Source organism: Dromiciops gliroides, chromosome 2 (assembly GCF_019393635.1).
Source record: "Dromiciops gliroides isolate mDroGli1 chromosome 2, mDroGli1.pri, whole genome shotgun sequence".
NCBI classification, from domain to species: domain Eukaryota; kingdom Metazoa; phylum Chordata; class Mammalia; order Microbiotheria; family Microbiotheriidae; genus Dromiciops; species Dromiciops gliroides.
In genome coordinates this window covers 678823081-678844512 of record NC_057862.1, presented here as the reverse complement: position 1 = coordinate 678844512, position 21432 = coordinate 678823081, and the positions used below count along the sequence as shown (strand labels likewise).

The 21432-nt window shown below is 60.1% G+C and overlaps 2 protein-coding genes across 2 annotated transcripts; one reads left to right on the top strand and one right to left on the bottom strand.

The window, feature by feature from the left end:
- PRADC1 (protease associated domain containing 1) lies at positions 1 to 4183 on the top strand. Its single transcript, XM_043990011.1, has 5 exons — positions 1 to 155; positions 2618 to 2718; positions 3038 to 3147; positions 3336 to 3503; positions 3661 to 4183. Exons 1-5 carry the CDS (start codon positions 89 to 91, stop codon positions 3779 to 3781), a joined length of 567 nt encoding a protein of 188 aa, XP_043845946.1. The 5' UTR covers positions 1 to 88; the 3' UTR covers positions 3782 to 4183.
- Positions 4184 to 5171: 988 nt separating this feature from the next.
- Positions 5172 to 20791, bottom strand: SMYD5 (SMYD family member 5). The gene is made up of 13 exons (XM_043987735.1): positions 20638 to 20791; positions 18530 to 18638; positions 16889 to 17028; positions 12164 to 12285; positions 11738 to 11807; positions 11490 to 11594; positions 10926 to 10988; positions 9128 to 9198; positions 8439 to 8545; positions 8140 to 8196; positions 7175 to 7269; positions 6524 to 6594; positions 5172 to 6444 (listed from the first exon to the last, which is right to left on the bottom strand). The coding sequence occupies exons 1-13, from the start codon at positions 20731 to 20733 to the stop codon at positions 6297 to 6299; spliced, it is 1254 nt and encodes a 417-aa protein (XP_043843670.1). The 5' UTR covers positions 20734 to 20791; the 3' UTR covers positions 5172 to 6296.
- Between the last annotated feature and the right edge of the window lie 641 nt (positions 20792 to 21432).

Here is a 21432-nt window from a genome sequence, read left to right as displayed (position 1 = left end):
GCGGGCCGACCGGAACAGCTGTCAGGAGGCGCGCGGTCTGGAGGCGGCGGCGGCGGCCCCGGGAGCGAGTGTCTCCGGCCCGCCCGAGATGGTCCGGGGCGTCGCGGGCTGGGGCTGCTTCTGGCTGTGGTGCTCCACGTGTGTGCTGGCCCACGGTGAGCCGGGCCGGGCCGGGCGGGGACGGGCGGCCCATGTGCCCAATGTGCTGGAGGGGTGGAGGTGGGGGGCAGACTGACCTCTGACCCCCCCCCCTTTCGGAGACCTGGACTCCCCGCGGGACCCGGGGCTGGGGCTCAGTTTCCTTATCTGTCACATGCCCGGCCACGGAGGGAGGGGTCAGACCCTCCCTCTGTCGCTGAGCCCCGGGGACGCTCGGGGCCAGTCCTGGGATCCCGCTCCAGGCTGGGCCCCTCACTACCTGTCCGTATGACCTTGGACAAGTGGCGCCCAGGCTCCGAGCCGCATTTCTCCCCCCACCCAGACGACGGGCCGGACACGACGGCCTCTGAAGCCCCTTCCAGCGCTGTCTCTGACCTCATAAAGTCCCTGCCTCTGCCCGGGCCTCAGTTTCCCCCCCTGTAAATGAGCGGGTTGGACTCTGCAACCCCTTCCAGCGCTGTCTCTGACCCTATAAAGTCGCTTCCTCTGCCGGGCCTCAGTTTCCCCCCCTGTAAAACGAGTGGGTCGGATTAGGTGCTTCCAGCTCCAGCTGTGATCCTAAGACTTGCCTGACATGGCAATGGATAGAGCCCTCGGTTCAAATCCTGACCCACTGCCCAGGTGACCTTGGGCAAGTGGGGATTTACCCGAGTCCAATGAGGAGTTGGGACTCAGAGATCGCTAGGGCAGGAAGAGATTGGTGGGCTGGGAAATTCACTTCCAAAAGACAACTTTCGGTGCCTGCTTCCTGCAGAGAAACCCGAGCTGGGAAGTAGGGAAACCTTACAAGTGTGGTCACGTCTGACGTGTTTGAGGGGCCTCCCTTCTCGTCGGGGAAGGGGGGTGTAAGGTACACCGGGCAGATGGATCCCTGCGTCACCCCAGGGGGCCAGCTATATACAGGGGAGGGGGCCGGACCTACGGTCTCATTGGCGGAGGGAGGGAACGCCCCCTCTCTGAAACTTGTAGTCTGGGAGAGTCGTTTGGGGACGCTTGGCGCGGACACAGGTCAGACATAGCGCTCTTCCTCAACCCTGCGCCCTTGACAACTCTGGTCCCGATGTGGGAGGCGAGCGCCGTGGGGGGTCTGGGAATAATGGCAGAGCAAGTCCGGTGCTGACCAGATGTGGCCTAGGAGCCGTCAGAAAAGCCTCTGCCGGAGTCTTAGGGGACCCATGGGGGGCCCAACTCCTCTACTGAGAAAGGAAGCCTTTGCCCTAGATTACAAAGGCCCCCGCTGGGGACACCTCGGATTCACTTGCCCTACTTTCGACTCCCCATGTACTTACTCCTTCCTCACCTGCCCTTCTTAAAATTCCTTCATTGGGCTCAAGGATGAGCCTCTGAATCTGAATCCAGGATGCTGCCCTTAATAGACTGTAAGCCCCTAAAGGTGGACAGTGCTTGGAATCAGGAGGACCCTGAGTTCCAGCCCTTGTTGTTCAGTCAGGACCCCATTTGGGGTTTTCTTGGCAAAGATCTTGGAGTGGTTGGCCATTTCCTCCTCCAGCTCATCTGACAGACAAGGAAGACCAACAGGTTGAAGTGACTTGCCCAGGGTCACACAGCAAGTAAGCATCTGAGGCCAGAGGCACGGTGGGCTATCCACCGCACCGCACTTCCAGCCCTTCCTCCCACTTACTAGCTGTTTGACCCAGGCAAGTCAATTGACCTCTAAAATGAAGGGGATGGATGCAATGCCATTCAAGGCCCCTTCCAGCTTTAGATCTATGATGAAAGTGGGCAACAATCTTCATTTTGTCTGCCTTCAACCCCTGGCATGGTGCCTGGCACAGAGTTTTTGTTGAATCGGTTGGATTGTTTTGGTAACAGATACCGAATGTCTATCTTGGCAACTTTAGGCAAATCACTTCCTCACTCTGGGGCCATTTCCTCTTCTGGACAATGAGGTGCAGTTTAGCCAGAGCGTCCGAAGGATCTCGGCCGAGTCTTTGGACTGGGTTCCCGGCCAGGGCAGTGCCACACTTCCAAGCCCAGCCCTCCCTCTGAGGTTCCCACAGGAATATTGAGATGCCAGACAACTGTATAAAGTGACCAAGAGGATCCCTGCAGGAAGCCAGGGCGGTGGGCACCTGCACCCAGGAAGCCCAGAAACTTCACTCTCCTTAAGTCAGACTTCCCTAGTCCAGTCCTGCCGTCCACCAACTTGGCCCTAGGCCCCACTGGAAATGGGAGAAGCCAGGACCCCAGCTCTTCTCAGTGCTGTCCACCCTGCCTCCCCTTTTGCCTGGAGGCTCCCGGGACAGGGCCTGAGCCTCCCCCCTCAATAGAGCTCCCTGATGGCAGGTCTGTGTCCTCCCCATCACATCAGGGGCTCCTTCAGGGCTCAGCCCTGACGATATCCTTGCAAGTGAGGGGATGGACTAGCCCGTGCTCCCCCTCCTGGGCTGTAAGGCTTGCAGGCCCCCCAGTCTCTCACCTCTCTGCCTCTCCATAGGTTTGCGCATCCATGAGTATCTGTACTTCCAAGTGCTGAGCCCAGGGGACATTCGCTACATCTTCACTGTCACTCCTGCCAAGGATTTTGGGGGTGTCTTCGTAAGTGCAGGCCTAAGACTAGGGAGCCTTGCCCCCTCTCCTTTCTGCCTGGGGGAATTGAGGCTCACTCCCCTTCTGATCCCCATCAAGGGCTGGACCACCCCAGAGCACATGCAGTGCCCCCTGAGGGCCTTACACCGTCCTAGGCACAGTGGAAGCAGGCAGGCCCTTCAGAGTACAGAGTCCAATGAAAACGGGAGCCCCAGGTTCTTCTGCCCACTGTGCCCTGCCCTGGCTGCCTCCCTGGCTGAGCCCCTGCCCCACCTCTCTGCCCTTGGCTCTTTGCTGCAGAGCTCCATGGTCTGTCTCTGTTCTCCAGCACACCAGGTACGAGCAGATCCAGCTTGTCCCAGCCGACCCCCCGGAGGCCTGTGGACCGCTCAACAACGGGTTCTTCATCCAGGACCAGATTGCCCTGGTGGAGCGGGGGTGAGGGGCACGAGGCCGGGTGGCAGAGGATGGGGCATCAGACAGCATGGGCCATGGCCTTGGCAGGCCAGGGTTTGGGGGTTTATGGATGGGTTTGGGATTTGCTTTAGTCCACTTTCCACATGGATTCTCCCTGTCCAGGTGCCCCCTGCTCTTCCTGCCTCCTCACAGCCTCATCTCTCTGCCAGGGGCTGTTCCTTCCTCTCCAAGACAAGGGTGGTGCAGGAACACGGGGGTCGAGCAGTGATCATCTCTGACAACGCAGCCGACAATGACAGCTTCTATGTGGAGATGATCCAGGACAGCAGCCGCCGCACGGCGGACATCCCCGCTCTCTTCCTGCTGGGCAGAGATGGGTGAGGGCCCCCAGAGGGAGGCAGGGGCCACACTAGGCAAGGAGCCCGAGTCTGCAGGGAGAGAGCTTCCCCTTGTGGGTCTTAGGAGGGGTCCTTCACTATGGGAGGCCTGTCAGGTAGGGAGCCCCCCAGGTGCAGCCTTCTCTTCTTCTCTCAGCTACATGATCAGGCGTTCCCTCGAACAGCACGGCCTGCCCTGGGCTATCATCTCCATCCCTGTCAACGTCACCAGCATCCCAACCTTTGAGCTGTTGCAACCACCTTGGACTTTTTGGTAGAAGAGACACCGGGTCCCCCGACCTCAAGACTCTGCACTGGGAGAAAAGGAGGCGCCAGAGCCTCTAGCTTCCGCTGCTTGAGGCCAGCCAGCACTGGGGGAAGGGAGCCTGGGACATGCTGAGTGAAAAGGGGGCTCCCATCCTCTGCCTTGGCTAAACAGATGTACCACTGACCTCTTCTCTCCATACCCTGCCTCACCCAAGGTCCCAGGCCTCTGGGGGACAGTGCCCAGAGATGCCATGGGCTGGACCAGTCACAGGCTGGGTGGGGCTAAGGGACCAGGGAGGTGGGGGCAGAGAACAGTGCTGTTCTGCTGAGGGAGGAACAAAGGGGGAAGCCCCTTCCCTCACCCCCCTGGGCAGCCACCACTGTTAGCACAATAAAGCCTTCCTAGATTTGTAGGGATGTGGTTAATTATCTGCCTCTCAAAAGCTGTCAGAGCCCCCAGGCCTCTAGTCTGAGAGGGAAAGGGAGGTGTCCAGACTCCTGGTGTGTGTGGTGGCCAGCCCCTCACTTCCCCAGGGACCTTCAGCAGGTACAGGAGACAAGAGCAGAATCATGTTTAAAACCCAACCAAATGGGGCAGCTAGGTGGCGCAGTGGATAGAGCACCGGCCCTGAAGTCAGGAGGACCCGAGTTCAAATCTGGCCTCAGACACTTAACACTTACTAGCTGAGTGACTCTGGGCAAGTCACTTAACCCCAATTGCCTCACTAAAAAAAAAAACAAAAAAAACCCCACCAAACCTTTCTCGGGTTCAGTAGAACTGCTTTCTCCTATACCCGCTAAGGCTTCCCAGCCTGTGCCCAACAGACCCTCAGACTGGGGCCTGGGGCTGCCTTTGAATCTGGCCTCTGGCCCAAACTAGTGTTTGGCAGTGCCCAACAGCTCCTGCCTGCCTCACCTTCCTCATTTGTAAAAGGAGAATTCCTGAGTTCACAAGGTCACTGAGAGACTCTATGGGGCAGAGGACTACCTATGAATGCCAGTTACTAGGGAGTGGGCAGGGCATGATGGGAAGGCCCCCTCTGGGTCTCAGGGTAAAAGCTTTCTACCAAGGTAGAATGCCCCTGGAGGAGCCAAGAGGCATGGGGGGGGATGACCTTAGATCCTCAACCCCTCCCACCTGCATGACCTTGGGAAAGTCAGCCACGCTGACTGAAGGGGGGACAATGACACCCATTCTCTGCTCCCGAGGTTGTTGGGAAGTGCAAATCCTGTGCCACAGGCACTTTGCAAACCCCATGATGCTCTGAAAAGCTGTGGTTCCTGCCACAGTCCCCCAGCCTCCAGGAAAAAGCTGGATAGGGGGGTGAAGGGTGGGGGCCCATGGGAGGCCGGGACAAACTGACCCCAGCTCCTCTCTCAACCATACAGAGGGGCCGGGCCTGTTCACCAGTCACGGTTTATTGAGAACACTGAACAGTAGGGTAGGGTGGTGGTCAGCATGGCATGAGCACCAGGTGGGGGGGGGAAGGTCATGTGACATGGCCCCTCAGGGTGGGGGGCAGGGGGGAGAGAGCACACATTCCTTTCACCTGGCATAAGGAGTAAGAGCCCTGGGGCGGAGGCAGATGGCCCAGACCAATGAACGGCCCCCCCTAAGCCCAAGCGAGGGGCAGGCACTGTTTAGATCCTTGGGGAGGCCGGATGGAGAGCCCCAGGTGGAGCCACCCTAGCCCCTTTAGGGGGTCTCCACTGCCCTCCTCGGTCCCGGAAGACTGCTCACTTCCCTCGGTCCCAGCTGTTACCGAGTCTGCACACACAGCACCAAAGGTGGGAAGGAGAAGGGCCTTGCAGGAACACAAGCTCCCCGAAGTGCCCGAGGCTGGAGGCTCAGTACAAATGGTCTCCAAACTTGGCTGGGGGGGGGGGGCAGGCAAACAGGGGCTCCCCCCTCCCCAGGAGAAGACCTAGTGCTCGCCCCCAGTTGTCTGCAGGGCCCGCTCCTCCCCTTCCTGGGAAAGGGTCCAAGCCCCAGCCCTGCCCAGGCAGGGAAGAAAAGGCACAAGATGAGATTCTGAGGGCTTGGGGAAGGGCTGAGGAGCCCACAGGCAGGCAGGGAGGGAGGGAGGGGAGCCCTGCCCAGCAGAACAGGCCCGCAGCCATGCCCCGGAGGGCCAAGCGGCCTTCCCTGCGGCTGGGGAGGGCCAGGACACCCCCACATGGAGAGCGTCCAATAACTCAGCTTGGTTCCCAAATAAATACACCAACAAGGGCTGGGGTGGGCAGGAGTTCCAAGAGCCTGTGGCCAATCCTGGCCCCCAACTGGAATGCTCTCAAGGGGAGGGCCTGGCCCCCACCTGGGCTGCACCACAGGCCCAAGGTCCCCAGCTTTGCACACAAAGCTCCCCCTCTGCCTGGGCCTGGGGTCCTGCCCACCACCTGCTCCCTGGGCAGCCAGACTGGGGAGCAGGGAGGTCAGATGCTCCGCTCAGGATGGGGAATGAGGTGGGGGGGCGGCTCCCAAAGCCCCCTTTCCTGCAGGAGGAGGTCAGGGTGAGGGTCGGGGTGTCAAACATCAGTCATCTCATCCTCCAGCTCGGCATCCTCTGGCTCACCCTCCTCCTCCTCCTCCTCCTCCTCCTCCTCAGAGGTCACGCTGGGGTCCTCGGCCTCGGCCAGGCATTTGGGGCAGGAGCAGACAAACAGGTAGTTCTCCCTGTGGTGCAGGGAGCCTGCGGTCAGGGCCCTGGGGGAGCGAGTGCCCCCCCCCATGCCCTCCTTTCCTTCTGGGCTACCTGAGAATCTTGTGACGACTGTGTCGGCTTCGCTCACGTTGGCAGCAGTCCAGGTAACTGATGCAGATTTCCTAGGGGATGGGGGGGATGGCAGGGGGGGACAGAGAGACAGACAGGGCCCTCCCCTCAGCCTGGTGCACCACCACCCCCGTGACCCTCAGCTGAGTCTCCCTGTCTGCCCACTAGCCTGGGTTCAAAACCAGTCTCTCCCTGCTTCCCCTTGGGGAAGGGGTGCTGTGTGAACAAACTGGGGGGCAGGGGCGCTTACTTGGAGGGAGGCCCTGGGCCCCCCAAGTGGGACGTGGGAGAGCCAGGGGCTGCCCTGGAAAATGCTCCAGGACTAAGTTTTTTTGTGGGTTTTTTTTTGGTGAGGCAATTAGGGTTAAGTGACTTGCCCAAGGTCACACAGCTAGTAAGTGTCTGAGGCAAGATTTGAATTCAAGTCTTCCTGAATCCAGGGCCAGTTCACTGCGCCACCTAGCTGCCCCAAGGACTAAGTTTTCATTCTGGGAGACGGAAGGACAGCAGGTGCGGGGGACAAGGAGAGGAGGTGGGGGGACAACCCTGCTATGAGCCTGAGCCCAGACAGCCCTTCAGCCACCCCCCCCAACCCCCCCACTCCATCCAGGGCGCTGGCCACACCCCCATTACCTCTCCAGGTTTGATGTCTTCGAGGGCCATGACATGGAGAAGGAAATTGTTTTCTGGGAAGGAGGTCTCTGCATTGGGGACACAGCTGTGGTTGCCTGAGAAATAAGGGGGGTCAGGAGCATGGTAAATAAAAAAGGCAGCCAGTGGGTCCCATGGCTACACGTCCTCACAGCTTCCAGGACGCTGCCTCCAATCACTGAGGTGCACGGGGTCCCAGGGTTACCGCCAGAAGGGGCCTATGAGCAATCCTCCCTTTATGGGTGGGGAAGCTGAGGCCAAGGTCACCCAGCTGGTCAGGGAAGCAGCTTCTCCACCTCCAAAGCTGGCATTCTTGCCAGGGGTAGTGTGGCCTCCTGAAGGCAGGAACGGCCCAGCACAGTGTCCAGGACACAGCAGGTGCTTAATAAACGCTCAAAGATCCAGCCCAGCCCAGCTCAACTTGGAGAGGCTCTTGACCAGCAGGGAGCTGGGAGGCCAGGCCAGCCCCTCACATCTGGGAGAAGTGGAGGCTGTGCTGGAGGGTCAGTGAGGGCAGCCCCGGTCTCCACCTCCCCACCCTGGCCCCCACCGTCCCACCAACTCTGAGCCAAGGGCTCAAAGCCAAGACTTTGTGGGATTCGTTTTCACTGGCCCAGAGCGGAAATAGAGTATTTCCTTCACTCAATTCTTTAGAAAATCATCCTTCTGAGGACGGTGTCCACGCTTCACCAGGCCGCCCATGTTCGGGTGAGCCCCACAAAGGGAAGACCCTCTGCCCCCCTGAGACATTCCCCAAGGTCAGGCAGGTGGTGCCCAGCTCCCCTTCTGTGGGGCAGCCTGGGACATCCAGAAGCGACTGGGAGGTGCGCAGCCCCAGGGGGCCCGCAGGGAAGATTCCCTTCCCCCCTTTGTAGGTGGCCCGCTGTAGAGCTCAGCACTGAGGGGGCAGACGATCTTCACCCCCCACCCCCACCCCGACCACTCACAGCAGCTCTGGAGCACAAAGAGCCCAGATCCTTCACAGTTGAGAAACTCGCCGTTCACTGCAAGAAAGACGGACAGACGTGGCAGCGGCAGACACTCCTGCCGTGGCTCGTGACACCCAAGCTGGCTTCCCTTGGGTTCAGGCTCACCTCCCCCCATGAACACCCTGCCTCCCACCCAGCCGGGGCCTTCCAGGCGTGGCTGCCTTGGCCCCTCTCGCTCCCATCAGACAAGGAGCTGTCTGGGTGTGGGGTGAGGGGGTGAGCAAGCAGCTCATCCCTCTCCTCCATGCCCTGCCCACCTCTCTCGATGTCCTTGTACAGCTGATCAATGAACGCATCCAGCTGCTCACGTTCCTGGGGCTTCAGGTTAAGGGCGTCACAACCGTGGACCCACTGACTCAAGGAACTGGGGGACATGGAGCAAGCCGAGCATTGGTGGATGAGGAGGGAACCCCCCCACCTCAGAGCCACCCTGTGCTGGGCCATTCCTGCGTTCATGAGGCCCCACTCTATCCCTGCCGAGAATGCTGGCTTCGGAGGCGGGGGCGCTGCCTCCCTGAGCAGCTGAAGCTGCAACTAAGGGAGGCAGCAGAGGTGCTGACCCAGAGCGCCAACACTTAAGAGGTGCAAAATCAGAACCAGACTCAAATAACAGCCTTTGGGAGCTGGACTGAGGGAATAGTCGGTAAGAAGAGAGAGCTGCTGGCGGGTGAGCCCCAGCCTCCATCTGTCTTCAGTACTGGCTGAGGCCCACAGTAGGCGGGAGGGCAGGACCCTAAATGGTTAGCTCTAGCTCAGGGCACATCCTGTACCTGCCTCCAGAGGAGTCTGCCCCAAAATGCACTCCAGACACCCCAGTCTCTTCACCCCTGCCCATGCCAGGGACCCCAGAGAACAGGTGGCACCTCCTACTGTCCTTGGCTCCTCCGGCCCAGGTCCAGTCCAATTGCCCGCCTTCCCCCTGCCCCCCAGGAGACATCCTCGTTACCTGGTCCCAATTCCTTGGCCGTTGGTCCCAACAAGAGCAAAGAGTGACCGGAAACCCTCTGGCGTAAACCACTGCACATGAAGTCCAGAGAGAGATGATGAGGTGAGTTGCAGCCCTGAAGCTGCCCCCTCTCCCCTGTCTCTGCCCACTAATGTTCTGCACACTTGGACAGCCCTCAGACTTCTGTTTCCAGACTTGCAGTCTCCCAAATTCCAGAAATTTTAAGAGTGGGGGGGGGGCAGCTAGGTGGCGCAGTGGATAGAGCACTGGCCCTGGAGTCAGGAGGACCTGAGTTCAAATCCAGCCTCAGACACTTAACACTTACTAGCTGTGTGACCCTGGGCAAGTCACTTAACCCCAATTGCCTCACTAAAAAAAAAAAAAAGAGTCAGCAGGGAACTGTTGCCCATAGGTACCCCAGGGGCTGTCCTGTGGGTGAAGGGGAACTGGGGGACGGCGGCTCTTCTCTCTGCCAAGGGCAACGTCCTCCTCGCCCCCTCCCCACTTCTCCCTCATCCCCACCTCCTAGCCAAAACCTTCTTGGCCAATCTCCTCGAAAAAGCCACCACACCGGCGGCCTCCACAAGCTCTCACTTGCTTCTTAGTCCTCTGGCCCAAAGGCCTCAGGCGGCAGTGAGGGGGCCTAGTGGTTGGCTGGAGTCAGGAAGCCCCAAGTGCCAGTCTTGCCTCAGACCTTCCCTAGCTGGGGGAGCCCGGGGAAGTCCCTGGACCCTGCCTCAGCTTTCTCATCTACAACACGGGTTGTAAAGCACTTCAGCACTGAGCTGGCGCACACGAGGGACAATCTCATGGGTCACCCCTGCTGCCTCTGACCCTGCTGCTTCCCCATTCTCCTGGACACTCACCACGCTCCCTCTGGTTCTGCTACTGTTTCTTCTGGCCCCTGCCTGGGCCCCAAGGCTGCGCCCGGGGCTGCCCCCCCCCCGTGCCCCCCAGGCTGCCCCCCCTGCCCCCCCCAGGCTGGTCCCGAGGCTGCCCCCCCCCCGCAGGCTGCCCCCCCCCACTGGTCCTGCCTCCTCACTTTCTGTCTACACCCTCTCACTTGGCCTCAATTAAGCCACCCTGGGCCCAGGCCTGAGCTCCCCGCTGAGCCCCGGGCACAGATCCCCGGCTCCTCCTGGACATCACCACGGGCTAAGGCAGAACCTGTCTTCCCGGTCCCTCTCAACAGAAAGAGATCCTGCAGGCCAGAGTGACTGGGAGAGCCGCAGCCACGCTGCGCTCTTAGAGCTTTCGATGACACTCCGATCTGGCTTGAGACCTTGAGGCCGTCACTCTATCTGCTGACTCAGCCAGGCTCAAAGCCCAGGACCACCTTCATCTACTTCTGAACCCCCCCCCAGCCCTCAGGGGACAGCCTCGAGGCTCTCCCGGGCTGAGCCATCTCCTCCACAGATGCCAGTGAGCCCGGCATGAGCTAGCCCCTTCCTCCTTACTCCCATGGATTCCCACAGCCTCTGAGCGAACAGGGGGCCAGTGCACAGACTGGCCCCTCCCTTCTGCAGGAGGCCTGGCCTGGCCTTGCCCTGGCTAAGCCTCCCCCACTCCCCCTGCCTTGCATGTACCCAGGGACCTGCTGTCTCCCCCGACAATGGGAGCTCCTGGATTTGCTTTTCCTCATTTCCCCAGCACTTAGCCCCTGTATTCAGCAGGCACTTAAAAATGCTTATCACCATCGACTGCTGTCCTACACCCTGGCCTGTCCCTCTTCACACGTAGAAAGCCAGGCTGCAGCCAGGCTGGGAGGCTCAGAGTTCAAAGGGGAGAAGGGACTCACCCGGCTGAGCTGCTCTTCATACAGGGCTTCGGTGAAGAGTCTTCTCAGGAGCTCCAGCTGGCCCTGGGGGGGGCAGAGGGAGCAGAGATGAGAAAAGGTCTGCTCCGGGAGCGCTGGGGGCCCCACTCCTACGTCAGCGTCCTGGGCATCAGGGCCAGGAGGACGGACCTCGGCGGGTCCACCAACAGCCCTCCTGGTTCAAGGGCAACACCCCCTCCTATCCTCTGAATTCCCCAGCCACTCCAAGAGGCGTGCATCGGGCCATGGAGGGGCTTGGGTTCTCAGATACAGAGCGAGAAGGAGCCTGAGGGCGTCCAGAACAGGCCCCTCAGAGGACAAAAGAGGCCCCTGGAGCTGACCCCAGGAAGACAGAGGCCGGAGTCAGACCCAGCATCCTCAGAGGCCTGGCAGGCCTACGGGACCAGGAGCTCCCTGAAGGGAGGAATGGGGCTCAGAGGAGGTGGCTCCCGCACCCCCACAGACCCACTGACACACCCCCTGCCACCCAGGCTGGCCAGCGACGCTCCTCTATCAGGGCAAGGCCTGGGGGGACCCAGGACTAACCTTAAACTTGTCTCCCAAGAGCTTGTGAACAATCTCTTCCTCCTCGTTGGCCGTTTTGTTACAGAACTGGGAGAAGAGTTTGATCCATCGTTCCTTATCCTTCGCCTACAGGGCACAAACAGAGACACCCCCAGAGTTACGTGGCCTTGGGCTTATGTGCTCCCCGACCCCCACCCTGGGCACCACTGGCACCTACCCTGGAAGGGGAGAGCGGGGAGAAGGGGGAGGAGGCGATGACTGACACTCACCTGCTTCACAGTCGCCACCATGCGGGCCATCAGCATGATACTGGCTGTCTCAGGGGGGTAGTGGACATTCCTGCAGGGGGAGAAACAAGCTTGGGTCAGGAACGCCTCCCTGAGGGTGGCCTGGGAGTGACTGTTGTTACGTCCCCTCCTCACCCAACACAAAAGTGGGGAAGGCGGGTGCAAGGCAGGCCTACGGACTTCACTCTTGGGAGACCGAGGGGCCAGGACCCTTGGAACGACTGCCGGGAGGGGCCCAACAAGTACCCTCCAGAGGACCCTCGGCGCAGAGAAGGATCTAGCTGTCCTACCAGAGCCCACGTCCGGAGCCGGCAGAGCCAGGCTGGAGAATGAACTCGGCGGCCCGGCCCGGGGAGCCGCGGCCAAGGATGAGTTCAAGGGAAGGCGGGAGAAGGGCAGGTGACTGACCTCCAGGCTTCCTGAAGCTTGTTCAGAGGATGCTCAGGGTCACTCTGGGAGGGGCCCAGGCACAGGGCGCGGTGGTACTGCTCCAAGGCCGCCTGGCGACACTCTGCGCTGCAATATGCCACCTGCCAATCAGAGGGGGGGTCCGTGAGGGCCCCAGGTTGGGGGGCAGGGGCAAAAATTAACAGGCCTGCTCTCAGGGAGCTCACAGTCTATGAGGGAAGACAGGACAGGTAGGCGGCAAGCATTTGCTAAAATAAAATGAAATTATATATGAGTTTAATGGCCAAGCTTGACCCTAGAAAAATCATGAGGAGACAGCCTTCGTCCTTTCACTGGAGACGCAGGGGGTGGGGGAGACTGGAGTGGGCATCGGGGGCGGGGCTGGTTTGGGTCCCCGCTTTTCTTCCTCTTTTAAAGTCTAGGGGGGGTGGGTATCAGTATGTGGGAGAGGCACAAAAATAATTGTTTAAAAGGCCACAGCCCAGAAAGAAAAAAAAGATCATGGCCCTTTGAATCAGGCTGACTCTCCTTCCCTTCTCAGTAGGCAGAGGTGGGCCTAAGGAGGAGGAGGAACACAGCATGGAAGGGTAGGTGGCATTCGGGGGCATGGGGCTTAGTTTTATTGGATTGGTTTGTTCCTCTGCTTTTATCCTTTATCTTAAGGGCTGGCTCCCTGGGAGAGGGTTGGATCAACCGTGGAATGCAGGTGATGTCGAAATAAGACACAGATTAAAAATTCACTTCAAAAACCAGTCAGTAAAAAAAAAAAAAAACAGTCAGTAGGGGCAGCTAGGTGGCGCAGTGGATAAAGCACCAGCCCTGGATTCAGGAAGACCTGAGTTCAAATCCAGCCTCAGACACTTGACACTTACTAGCTGTGTGACCCTGGGCAAGTTACTTGACCCCAAATGCCTTACCAAAAAAAGAAAGAAAGAAAGAAAGAAAAACCAGTCAGTCGGGTGGCTATGTGGTACAGTGGATAGAGCACTGGCCCTGGAGTCAGGAGGTCCTGAGTTCAAATCTGGCCTCTGATACTTAACACTTACTAGCTGTGTGACCCTAGGCAAGTCACTTAACCCCAATTGCCTCACCAAAACAAAAAACAAAAACAAAAACAAAACCAGTCAGTCAGGGGCAGCTAGGTGGAGCGGCGGATAGAGCACCAGCCCTGGAGTCAGGAGGTCCTGAGTTCAAATCTGATCTCAGACGCTTGACACTTACTAGCTGTGTGACCCTGGGCAAGTCACTTAACCCCAAATGCCTCACCAAAAAAACCCCAAAACAGTCAGTCAATGAGTGTTCATGAGGTGCCCATCATGCACCAGGCCCTGAGCTTAAAGGAGGGCACTGTGCACAGGCCATGCACCCACAGAATATGCACAGACTAGTGTGGTACAAGAGAGGCCCCCACCTCCCTTCCTGGCAGAGGCGGGACCCCCCACTGGGGATGCCGCAGACACTGCCAGACTCAGGCTGGCAGCTCTCCCTTCCTCAGCCTCCATCACAAGTGACGGCCGTTTGGGCAAGGGAGGCAGGGATGGCAGAGGGACCCAAGCGGACCGAGTGGCTGCACGAGAAGGGAGGACAAATGCCTCGGGGCTCTGCTGGGACTGGCCAGAGGCTGCTCCCATCCAAGGCCGAGCTGGTCACAAGGTGGCCTGAAGCGGCTCCATCAGGTCGAGGGAGCGTCTGAAGGTGAGGGGCACGAGGGGTTCCCCTGGCAGAGAAGGCAGGCGCTGGGCCATCCCCGCAGGAGTCAATACACGGGCAAGGAAAAGCACGACCAGGCTGCTCATCTGGAGGAGGCAGCCAGCTTTCCCTCTCTCCGTCTCCAAAGACTGGGTCTGAAGGAACAGGGTGACCAGCAGCCTGGGGGGAAGGTCCCAGTCCTCATGCCCCATCTGCCCTCCCCCACTGTGCCCCCTTGAAGCCTCAGGCTGTGGGGCTATAAGATTTGGTGACTAGTCCCCCAAGGTAGTGACAGCCCAGCAGGTACCACCCCAGACTAGGAGTGAGGAAGCCCTAAGACACGCTCTGGCTGGGTGACCCTGGGCAAGTCACTTCACCCGCCTGCCTCAGTTCCTGCTCCTGTCAAGTGGGGATAATAACAGCATCTATCTGGAGTAGCGGTAAGGACCAAAGGCGAGAATCTCTGTCAAGTGCTTAGCCCAGTGCCTGGCCCACAGTCGGCACTCTATCAGTGTTAGTGATAACTGGGGTTAGACCCCAGGACCAGCGGATGCTTGTGAAGGGCACTGACAGCTTCAGAGACGCGGGTGTCTCCCCTGAGAGAATGGAAGCTCCCCAAGGACCAGGCCTGTTTATTTGGGGGTTGTTCCTACATTCCCACCCACCCCCGAGCGCACATTTGCGATGAAACAAGCCGTGACGCGCTCTCAGGTCAGGAGGGGCCCCTGGGGTCTGGCCCAGACCCAACCTGATCGAGAATCTCCTCTGGGAGAAGCACCAGGGCCTGTCCAGCCCCTAAGCAGGCAGGTCTTTGTGAGCTACTGTGACCAAGAAGGCCCCAAAGCCTTTGACCACAGGCCACAGGAGTGAGATGGCTGACATTCAGCTCTGCTTGGAAGAGCCTTTGAGAGCCACGGTCCCCTGTCTGCTCCAAGGAGGCCCCCGGGGACATCAGAGGAAGAAGATGATCCTGTGATCCTAAGGGTGCTCCCTACAAAAGTGAAGTGGCCATTCTACCACAGCCGTGGTGGCATGCTTGCACTACCTACAACTCCGATCGCCTCGTACAAAACAGCCAGTGTTCTTCTCTCTCCTAGTCCTGGGCTTCCCAGAGTCACATGGGCAGGTCTTATTTTCCCTAGACCCTCTCATTTATCTCCATCTCCCCAACATCAGGCTCTCCATAATGTATACAAGCACGTGATAAATGAATTCACTAGTGACACAAACATATGGGCAGGGGGGCTAGATCTCCTACTCAGGAATTTCAGATGAGGAAGGGAGAAAGGGAGAAATTCAGACCGAGGGGAAAACCCAGCCCTGCCTTCCAGGTTATAAAGGACTCTGCAAGAGCCTTTAGGCACCAGAAAAGGGTCGGCTGTTTTTATTAATGTTGTCACGGATCGCTAGCACTGATAGAGGTGACATCTGCTACCTCCTTTGATCTCACCACCTACCACCACCAAGCCTAGATGGTGAAACTGAGGCACAAGAGAGTGAAGGGGTGTCCGGGTCATCAATGGCAGCACCCACCGGGAGGAAGGGTTTTGGGGGAAGCGAGCAGGACCTATCGAGACAGTGAGAGAGCTGTTTTCAGCCACAGCCACCCTGCCTCCCCACACACCCAGAGGCCCAGAAGAGCCACAGTCTGCACTGGCGGAAGGCCTACACCGAGGAGACCAGTTTCCTTCTGTACTCAAGTTGGCCTTTGCATCAGCTGAGGCGACCCCTAATCACCGGCCATTCACAGCCGCTGAGCATAGTAACATTTACACCGACAACCTCAGCAGGGAAGCGTGAGGATGTGCTGAGACCACGCCCCAGAGTCCTCTGCAGCACTGAGGGAGGCTCAGAAACGGGAGCTGTCGCTGCGATGATTTCTATAAGAAAGCTGTTCTCCTCTCATTGGATGGAGCTCAGTGGGAAAGGCTCCTGCGACAGCTGCTAGGCAGCCCTTAGGCTTGTGGCCCCAGGAAAGGGGAGGAGGCCAGAGCAGCCTCCTGGGGGGAGAGGAGAGGAGAGGAGGCCAGAGCAGCCTCCTGGGGGGAGAGGAGAGGAGAGGAGAGGAGGCCAGAGCAGCCTCCTGGGGGGAGAAGAGAGGAGAGGAGAGGAGGCCAGAGCAGCCTCCTGGGGAGAAGGGAGGAGAGGAGGCCAGAGCAGCCTCCTGGGGGGAGGGGAGAGGAGAGGAGAGGAGAGGAGGCCAGAGCAGCCTCCTGGGGAGAAGGGAGGAGAGGAGGCCAGAGCAGCCTCCTGGGGGCTTCTGGAAGCATGTGGACACAGTCCGAGGAGCAGAGAGGGTCTGACAGGATGAGAGGGCCCCTCTCCCCATCCCCCCTCATTCTGGTCTCCTCTATCCACATGGTTTGGAGGTACCTGAGTACTTGGTATGGAGATGTGTATTAGAAATGCTGTGGACAATGATGGGCAGTGGGCTGGGGGAGGTCTCCAACCAGCGTCTAATAGAAATTCTGACCACTGGGTCATGTCCTGCTGGGCATTCAGTAGGTGCTCCAGTGATGCGCTGACTGGTCACTATAGCTGAAGGTTACCCATCAGGGATTACCAGTGATCCCAGACCCGACCTACCTCACGTGGCCATTCATCCACTGCTTCCTTGCCAACACATTGTGGACACTGCCCTGGCAGGCCTTGTGATGCCCCTGGAAGCACTGGCCTTTTACAGACCCCAATGGGAGGCGAGTTCTGGTGACTGTTGTCACTACATCACCGTCCCAGCAGACTCTCCGTAAAGGCTCAGGGAGCCTGGGGGGACCTCACCTTAAACCCTCCAAACGGAAAAGACCTGAGAGGTCACTGAGTCCAACCTCCTCGTTTTACTGATTGGGAAACTGAGGCCCACAGAGGGAAGAGACTTACAGCTGGTATCTTGCCAACTACGTCTCCCCATCTGTCAAACAGGGAAGCAAGGACCCCCAGGATGGCTGCTAGTCCAACGTGCCCCTTGGCTGGCTCGCTGTAGCCAGGCTGCCTCGAGCGGCAGCTGCCTGGGGTCCCCCCTCCCAAGCTGAGCCTCACCTGGCAGTGGGGGCACATCTGGTGGAGCTCCTTGCGGGTGCTGCATTGCTCGGGGTAGGGCAGGGCTGCGGCTCTCCTCCCGGACAGTCTCTGGGCATTCTCTTCTGCGGTCTCCAGGGCCCGCAGACAGTGGTCACAGGCTGGCACAGGGGGCACACACACAGTCAGGGGCCCTTGCCCCCCGGGCAGACACCTCCCCCAAAGCCCATCTCCTAGGGAGCTTCCCCTGCCCCCCAATATTTAACCTGATGGGCGGAGCACTTGAGGACCCTTCACTCCAGTTTCCCCTCCCTGGTCCCCTCCAACACTGGACCATGGCTTTCTGTGGGCAGGGACCCTGTATCCACAATCAGTCCAGGGGGCCCGAGGCACGGCTCTTCATCTTCCTCCTCCTCCTCCTTCTTGCCAGCCCCCCAGCCTCTGAACGTGGGGCGGGGGACCTTTCTGAGGCCCATGAGCAGCCCACGCACAGCCAGGGCTCCTCTGGACTTCTAGGGGACCACCACACTGCCCGCTTCCCACCACAGAAGCAGCTCAATCAGCCTAAATGCCAAGCGCGTCCAGACCCACAAATGATGGGCTAGAGGCTGGCCTCAAGCCCTGTGCAACCACAGGGACTCCCTGAGCCTCAGGGACCTGATCCATCCAATGGGGATGAAAGTGCACCCGTGGCACCTCCGCCAGCCGTGGCACCTCTGCCAGCTGCCCCACCTCCCAGGCCCGGGGAAGACAACAGGGACGAAGCGCTTGGTCGTCATTTGGAGCTCTAGTGTTCCCAGGCAGGGAAGGTGAGAGGGGAAGCTAGTTTGGGGAGTGGATCCCTCACATACACCTGAGTCAGGAGAGGCAGAGACACTAGGATCTGGGTTCTGATTCTGCTCCTGACCCGTCCTGGCTGTGTAGCCCTGCCCAGGCCCCCCCAGGCAGCTCTGTCAAACCCTCCTTGGCAGAGCTGGCAAGGTTCCCACAGGCAGGGAACACTGCCCACAGGGGCCTCCTCGACTGTTCTGGTAAAAAAACATTTGAGACTGTACCGGGTGCCCCTTCCCCCGAGAGCTCACGTCCTGCTGTGAATGTCTGTAAGACCCTCTGAAAACTCTTGAGCTCTGTGAGAACATCTTGTGTCTATTTTAGGGAGGAGGAGACTAACAGACAGGATAATGTGCCCATAGTCAAGCCCCAAGAGGAGGCTGAACTGCAATGGAGAAGGAAGAGGGGCCCAGAGTCTCAGGTCCAGGCTCACATCTCTCCCTCTCTGCCCTTAGCCGGGCACCAGGTCACTTGAGAGAAATGGACCAGACTCCCTGCCCCTTCCCAGCGGCCCCCAGCAATGACCACTGCGTCCCTGAGCTCAGGGACAGGATCTGTCTGCCCTCGGCTCTGCGTTCCAGCCTGGCCACTGCCCGTGAGTCTAGAGTCCCATGATGTTCTGGCCACAATCTCATCACTACAGCTCTGCAATTAGCAAATTAGTCTCAATGGTAGAATGAAGGTAACAGGGAAGAGGGGCATTTCATCACAAAGGAGTGTGTACATGCATGCACGCACGCACGCGCGCGCACACACACACACACACACACACACACACACAGCAAGAGGCACAAGGGATCTCACACACATGGGCAGGAGAGGATGGCTTACCCCGATAGTGATAAAGTGCATTCCAAAGGAACTGCGAGGCCACCAGCGGCCTCTCCACAAAGATGGTCTCCCCTTTTTGGACTGGCCTTGTAGCAAAGAGCCCCTTCCCCTGCACAGACAAGAGAAAAGACGGCTTGGTGACCCCAGGGCCTTAGCTCAGTGCCCGACACACAGAAAGTACCCAACAAGCCCGTATGCAGTAAGTGCTTTTCTATGTTCCAGGCGCTGTGCCATGCTTTGGGGAGCAGCCCCTCCCTCAGAGAGCTGACAATCTAACCTCAGCGGGGTGGGGGTGGGGGAGAATACGGACCCTCTATGACCCCATTTGGGGTTTTCTTGCCAGAGACTCTGGGGCGGTTTGCCATTCCCTTCCCCACCCCATTTGACAGAAGAGGCAGACAGGGTGCAGTGACTTGCCCAGGGTCACCAGGCTAGAAGTGCCTGAGGCTGGATGTGAAGTGGGGCCCTGACTCAGGGTCTGGTGCTCTATCCACTGTGGCGCCACCTAGTGGCCCAATCGAGATAGGGCCTCCCTGTTGGTCCTGCAAAGACAACCAGTGCCGGCCCCAGGGGATGAGAGTCCTCGGTTTCCAGGGCCATCCAGTCCAGGGGCAGGACAAAAGTCCCAGGATGCAGAGGATGTCTGACCAAGCGCTAGGTGCTCCTCGGCTCCTGCCTCTCAGCCGTCACGACACCCCCAAGGCCTTGAGGCCCACCTTCGGGGCAGCCACCGACACCAAAGGTGGACAGCAGCAGCCCTCACACCGCACCTCCCCCAATAGCCATACACCCCGGGGCAGTGAGGGGGTCCAGCGCATTGAGCCCCAGGTCCGGAGTCAGGAAGCTCCGTCCTCCTGCGGTCAAACAGAAGCCCCAGGACCCTGGGCAGTGCCTTCACCCTGTCTACCTCAGTGTCCTCATCTGTCAAATGAGCCGGAGAAGGCCATGGCACACCTCTCCAAACGGGGTCACAAAGGGTCAGGCGTGAGTGAGCAACAAAGGCCCATCAGACCCCGGGGATGGAAGCTGGGCTGGGACAGCGAGAGCCTGGGGGCAGGCGACCCCAAAGGCGAGGGCGGGAGGCTTAGACATGGGGCCTGAGGGCCTAGGAGGAAGACCTTGGCCGGCCTCCGGGATGGGGGGGTTAGAGTTGGGCTCTGCTTTGGATGGGGAGTTTCAGACTCTGCCGGACTCTAGCTGTCCCAAAGGCCCTGGAGGTCAGCAGAGGCTGGGCCGGGACAGGTGGGTCTGACGAGGTCACCAGAGGGAGAAGACAGGGGGACCCAGGCCCAGGGGGGCCCCCAGGCAAACAAGGAGAGGCGGCATCTCCAGCCAAGCTACAGGGTGTGGACTGACCCCCCCCCGCCCCCCCCCCCCCCCCGCCGTGGGCCCCCCCCCACGCTAGCCCTGCTCCGGGAGGGGGCGGGGCTGGGAAGGCCTCCAGCAGCGATGGGGGGGGTGGTGGAGGGACGAGGGGGGCAGGCTTGCACAGCGGGGGGGGGGGGGCTGGCCGAGGATTATACAATCAGAGGGGGCAGGGTCGCAGGGGGGGGTCATACACTGGAGTGAATGGGTCCCGTTCTCATCCCCCCCACACATACTCGGGGCTTCTTGGGGAGGGGTCATCTGTCCGCCTCAGGGCGGGGGGGGGGGGGGCTTTCATTTAACCCCACGACCACCTATGCAAGGCCCAGGCACCGAATGGGGGGTCCCCTCTACTCGAGAGCCAGACAAAGGGCTCCGGGGAGATGTGGGCGGGGGCCGGGGTGGGGGTGGGGGGCGGGACGGGGCCCCCAGGGAGGCGGCCCCTCCACCACCGTCTTCCCGGCCTGGGGCCGGCCAAGGCAAAGGCACGCGTGACAGCGGCCGGAAAGGCCGGTCGGCAGCGAGCGGCGGACGGTCCGGAGCCGGACGGGGCGGCGGAAGAGGCTGGCGGGGGCCCCGGGGAGCCGCTGGAGCCGGAGAGACGCGGCCACAGCCGAGCCTGAAGAATCGCAGCCCCGCAGCAGGGGGCGGTGGGGGAAGGGCCGGGACGGGGAGGCTCCTGGGGGGCCGGGACGGGGGTCCCCAGAGGGGGCGGCGGCGGCTGGGCCCCGGGCCCGCCTCACCTTGGCACTGCTCACGAAGCGGACCTCCACCGGCCCCCGGGCCTGGCCCGCCGCGCCCACGCAGAAGGAGAACATGTCGCACATGGAGGCCGCCATCTTGGGGGGGCCGCTGGCACCGCCCTCTGACACTTGACCCCACACCGGCCCGCCCTCCCTGCGCACGCGCTGCTCTGCTCCCGACTCGGCCGACTCCTCGAGGCCACCGGGGCCTGACCCCGCCCTCTTCCTGCAATTCCTCTTCTGGCTCCGCCCTCCTCTCATCTTCCCGCCCACCCAGCTCTCATTCCCTCACTCTCTCTCTGACCTTGCCCACCCTCTCCTGCCCGCTCTAGGGCTCCGCCCCGCCCCCTCGCCAGCTCCCCTCCCAGTCGTCTCCGTAGCCCCACCCTCTTCTGCTTTCTTGTTCTCTGGCCCCGCCCCCCAAGGTCTTCTCCATCTCTGGCCCCGCCCCCTAAGACCGTCTCCCTCTCTGGCCCCGCCTCTCTTCTCTCCATGCCACGCCCCCTCCTGGTTATTAAGCGGAGGGGGCGGGGATCTCTAGAGATCCTCCAGCCTCAGCATCTCCCGCAGTGTTACAGGTGTGCAGCACCGGTATGACTCCCCCTCCTCTCTCTGTTGTCCTGGCCTCCTCCATTCCTCAACTAGGACCCTCCCTGAGAGATGGGGATCTCTGCCTTCAAAGCTAACAGCCAAGGGGTCTTCTTTCTGGGCCCTTCCGTCAGTCCCCTACCCACTATTACCCAATCTACTGTAGGAGGGCCCTAGGCAGCCCCTCTGTACATCTCCTGAGACCTG